At 38.8% G+C, this 5419-nt stretch overlaps 1 protein-coding gene across 1 annotated transcript in view; it reads right to left on the bottom strand.

The window, feature by feature from the left end:
- FANCI (Fanconi anemia, complementation group I) overlaps positions 1–5419 on the bottom strand; it is a 112420-nt gene that overhangs the window by 75649 nt on the left and 31352 nt on the right. Inside the window, 2 exon segments of the mRNA XM_006867126.1 lie at positions 2522–2609; positions 3486–3666. Of these exon segments, the coding sequence (XP_006867188.1) occupies positions 2522–2609; positions 3486–3666 (269 nt within the window).

The following is a 5419-nucleotide window of genomic DNA, read 5'->3' as shown; positions in this document are numbered from 1 at the left end:
ATAGCCAGAGTGCTCCTTGGAGGCCAGGATGTCCAAACTTCGTCTCTTATACTTCAGACATATTGTCAGGAGGGACCAGTAACTGGAGAATGATATTGTGTTTGGAAGGGTAAAGGGTCAGAGAAAAAGAGGAAGACCCCCAGTGAAATGGATTGGCCAAGTAGCAGCATTCATGGACTCAAGCATGGCAATGATAGTGAGGTTGGCCCAGGATCGGGCAGTGTTTTGTTGTACTGTGCATAAGGTCGCTATGAGTTGGTACTGACTCAATGGCACCTAACAACAACAACAAAGGAGCCCTGGGAGTCCTGGTGTGGTGCGGCGGGTTAATGTGCTGGACTGTAAAGTCGGTTTGAACTGCAAGGTCAGTGGTTCAAGCCCACCAGTTGCTCCTTGGAAACACTATACAGGGTCATTATGAATCAAAAACCAACTCAACGGCCCTTAACAACAAGGAGCCCTGGTAGTATAATGGATTACGTTGAGCTGCTAACCACAAAGTCAGTAGTTCAAATCTACCAGTCACTCCATGGGAGAAAGATGAGATTATTTTGCTCCCGTAAAGATGTACAGCCTTAGAAATCCTGTACAAAGTTGCTATGAATCAGAACCAACTTGGTGGCACATAACCACCAACACAGGTCTGCGACAGAAGCAAGAATGGTGAGGCTTCAGCTTGCTAACACTGGGCACATCATTAGGAAAGAGCAATTAAAACAATGACAACAAGAACAACACTGATTCCTAATTAAATTTTCTCAACAAAGTATGATTATAAGGGAAATTCCTCAATATAATTAAAGGCATATGTGAATCAATGAATATGGAAGATTGTAGAAGGAATCGATGCATCTGAGTTATGGTGTTGCAGGAAAATCTTAAAAGTACCATTGTCTGCCAATAGAATAAACAAATCTGTGACGGAAGAAGTACAGCCAGAATGCTCCTTGGAAGTCAGATGGCCAAACTTCATCTCTCATACTCTGGACATATTATCAGGAGGGACCAGTCTCTGGAAAAGGCCATCCTGTTTGGTAAGGTGGAGGGTTGGAGAAAAGGGGGAGGATCCTCAACGAGATGGACTGACACAGTGACAACAACAATGGGCTCAAGCATAGCACCAATTGTGAGGTCGATGCAGGACCCTAGTAGTGTTTCGTACTCTTGTGCATAGGGTCACTATGAGTCAGTGCTGACTTCATGGCACCTAACAACAACAACATATGATCTACCCATTCAAGTACTAGATATTTTATCAAGAGAAATGAAAGCATATGTCTACACAAAGACTTATACATGAATGCTCATAAAAGTTTTATCTATAATAACTGAAAATTGAAACAACCTAAAAAAATCTACCCACAGATGACTGGAAAACAATTTGTGCTAATAACCATATCATGGAATACTTCTAACAAAAAACAGTCAGCTTTTAATATATGTAGCACTCATGGGTGAGTCTCTGAATTATTCTCAATGACATCAACAGACACAAAAAAGAAGTAAAGTTTTTTCAAATTTAATCATTTAATTTATAGTGACAGAGCAGGAAGAGAGACATGGAGGGACAAATTACAAAGAGGCATGGGAAAATGTTTGTGGATGAAAGATATGTTCGCTATCTAACTGTGGTGAAGGTTTCACAGACGCATACTTGTCTCATCAAACTGTTATACTTTAAATATGCAGATTACTGTACGCCACTAGGAACTCAATAAAACTGTACAGAAAAACAACCAAGTAGAATAAACTACCAAAGACCCAACTTTGTCTAATCCTCACATTTAAGGGTAAAAGAAAGAAAAGGAAGTACTAAAGGAGAATGAAAGGAGCTCTGGTAGCGTAGTGGTTACAAATTGGGCTGTGAACCTCAAGGTCAGCAGTTTGAAACTCCCAGCTTTTCTGCTGGAGAAAGATGAGGCTTTCTGCTCCCGTAAAGATTTACAGCCTCAGAAATCCTGTGCAGGGTTGCTAAAGAGTTGTAACCGACTCCACGGCACATAACAAAGGAGAATGAAGAAAACTGGTCCTAGGTGGGATAAAAAGACAAAATTGACTAAAGAAACTACCTAGTGTAAACAGTGTCGATTTACATTGAGAACTTAAGAAAATTGAAGACTAGGAAAAGGCCATTGAATTTAGATATTAGGAGATATGTGTTAAAACAGTGAATTCAGAAGTCACCAGAGAGAAAAGCACTAGAATCCGAAGGTCTGGCGTTAAGAGAATGGGAAGTCAGTGAGAGGTAGCAGAAGGACACATCATCTGAAAAGCCTTAGAAGAGGGTGCGAGTGATGCAAAATGCAAGTTTCACTCATTTGTTATATTTGTATGCTTCTTTCCTTCCTGACAAGTACTGTCTTTGTGAAATTACAGACAACATGAGTGCATTTATGTTTGATTGGCATCGTAATAAAGATACTGCTTTATATTCTGCATAGTTTTTTTTCAGGATCAAGTCATTATGTCACTTAAATGAAAACATTCCTAAGAACTCTGTCTACCTCTTTAAAGTCCATACCTAAGAAATGACTGATGGGAGAGGATGCCTTGGTAATAACCCGGTTGAGAATTTGCTCCATGATTTCTTGTCTGACCATCTCATGGATCTAAAATGAAAAGAACAAGTAAAATGAATACTGGAATACTTAGTGATCTTTGGCTTACAACTGCATCAACGCATGTTAAATAGTCCCTAATTCTGGGAATATTTTTAATTGAACTGCTGTTAAAAAGGGAAATTAATATCATTCAACTCCACTGAAAACTCTCAAGGACTACTCTGTGGCATTCACTTCAGAATTCTGGAACAGAGCACCAGGTTTACATTTAGGTTCGCCTCCAAATAACATTTTCAGCAGACACTTCTGATGTGTAGCTACATTAAATAAGTGAATGTCAAAAAGACGACTTAAAGAAATCACTAGCAAAACAAAGAAATCACTAGCTAAAGCCTTAGATATGACTTGAGTTGGTTTATTAAATTATTATTTAAAAGGAAATTTTTTTTTGAAAGTTATTGCAGAAATTAAGATAGAAATGAGTCATAATTTGGTAACCACATCAAACAATGTAAACCGCCCATTTTGGGTTCTCTAAAAACAACCAATAAATATGATTCTTCAAGTTATGATGTTCTCTCCAGTGATCTAAAGATTATTTTTTTAATAAAGGAGTAGCATTTTTTTCAATCCAGAAATAATTTACTGCTGGTAGAAGATAAAACCATGGGACAGCTATTTTTTGTCCAAATGTCTAAGAATTGACAAGAAATTACAGGACTTAGTGAAATAAATGAAAGGATGCATTACATCAAACTACATCAGTAGTGTTTCAATATCATCCTAATCTCTGCCCTGGCAACTGCTACATACTTACATGTTGGTGTCCTAAAACTTAGATAAAGAATGGTAAATGCTACATTATGTATTAACAGGTATGACTGAACAAAAAATTAGGCAATGGTTGCCCATCTAGTATCTCACCTTAAAAGTTTCCAACAGGATATCAGCACCCAGTTTACATGCTTGATGGACTGGCATTCTAGTAAGACCTGAGCTGACATCAAGAGCTTTTCCCTCAAGAATCTTCTTTGGCCCATATGAATCCATTAAAATGAAACCAAGTTCTACCAGGCCCTGAGTAACATGATCCCAACTATGAGAACTGCAAGAAAACAAAGCTTAGTCAAAAATAAAACCTTAGTAAAATAGTTTACCTTTATACTCAGTGTCCTTTACCACATTTTCCAAAACAGATCTGGATAACCATCCAACTCCTCACATCTCTTATCTGACATCTTTATTTGACATAATTCAGAGTTTCTAGAGGTAAAGTAAAGGGAATGACACCCAAATAGTCTACACAATTAGAAAAAGCCAGGAACTACACAATATTTAAAAATATGCAGATAAAATAGAATGTTTCAACTTAATGACCACTTGAGATTTCCACTTAAAATTTCAAGGTTACAAGTTGGTTCTTATACTCCATGATAACTAACAACACTTACATTATGTGATTTACCTCCCTCCCTAGGCTGGTCTTCTCAACGGTAAAGACCAGAAGTCGTTTTTATCCATATAGTCCTGGTGTGGCATTACAGGATAAACACCAGACTGCTAACTGCAAGGTCTGTGGTTCAAATCCACCAGCCGCTCCTCAAACACACTATACAGGATTGCTATGAGTTAGAACTGACTTGATAACACTTAGTATATCCTGAAACTACAGTAATAACCATATAGGATGGTTGCCAGTCTTTTCCATGTGGTTAGAACTGGATTTGTCTAAAATATAAATATAAGGAGTATTTAGATATAACTGCTGACTAAATAGTTCAATTCCAACATCAGCCCCAAATTCAAATAATTAAACAAAACTCCGAATGTCTTCTCTTCACCCAAACAATGCCTATTACAGGCTACTAAAGAGTTGGCACAGCACGGGAGGAGCAGTTGTGTACTCTTATTATCAAGGTGGTTGATAAACCAGTCCCTGAGAATCAGGATCTTTCCATACAGGAAGCACTCGCCTGTCCAATTCTAAGGGATTAAACCTTGATATGGAAAGCCTACATGTGCAGTAACTAATTTTCTCAGAAGGGTCATATCTTAGTTATTTAGTGCTGCAATAACAAAAATACTGCAAGTGGATGCCTTTAACAAACAGAAACTTATTTTCCCACAGTTTAGGAGGCTGAAAGTTTAAATTCAGGGTGGCTTTGGAGGAAGGAGGGTCCTGTCTCCTTTGAGCTTTTGCTCCTAGGTGATATTCATATACCTGGGCATCTTTCTTCCTCCATCTCTGCCTGTTTGCTTTGATGGATACATGAGGTGGTGCTGTGGATTGGCACTGGACTAAGAACCACAAGGTTGCTGGTTCAAACCCACTAGCTACTCCTTGGAAACCCTGTAAAGAGTCACTAAGACTTGACTCAACAGCACTTAACAAAAACAACGACAATCTCTTTTACATCTCAAAAAAAAAGACTGACTCAAAACACAGTCTAGCACCAAACAAGGTGGCGGATTGGGTAGAAGTGCAGTGAGGAGCTCCATCAGCAACAACACAGACTACCAGATTAAGCAGGCTCAGGGGATGGTACCAGAACTCTGAACCATGTAGAAGGGAATATTTAGAAGCTTGGAAGGCTTACAGCTAGGGGAATTTGTAGCAGAAGCATGAACTCCATTAATTTGTAATTCAAGACGCTCAGCTGCTCCCAGAGCTGCCATCTTGGGTGAGATCAAGCGGGGGAAGGATCAGAGCAGCCATGGATGCCTGACAGAACCATGGAGATAAAGGAAGAAGAGTGAAAAGGGAAGCCCATCTCCTGATCACATCTACCTGGAGGCAATCAGAAAGCATAAAAAATATCAAAATACATACCTATCTAAGTATTAACGCCACAGATAAC

Source organism: Chrysochloris asiatica, unplaced genomic scaffold (genome assembly GCF_000296735.1).
Source record: "Chrysochloris asiatica unplaced genomic scaffold, ChrAsi1.0 scaffold00101, whole genome shotgun sequence".
NCBI lineage: Eukaryota > Metazoa > Chordata > Mammalia > Afrosoricida > Chrysochloridae > Chrysochloris > Chrysochloris asiatica.
Note: the sequence above shows the minus strand (reverse complement) of the source record. Positions and strands in the feature narration are given on the sequence as shown.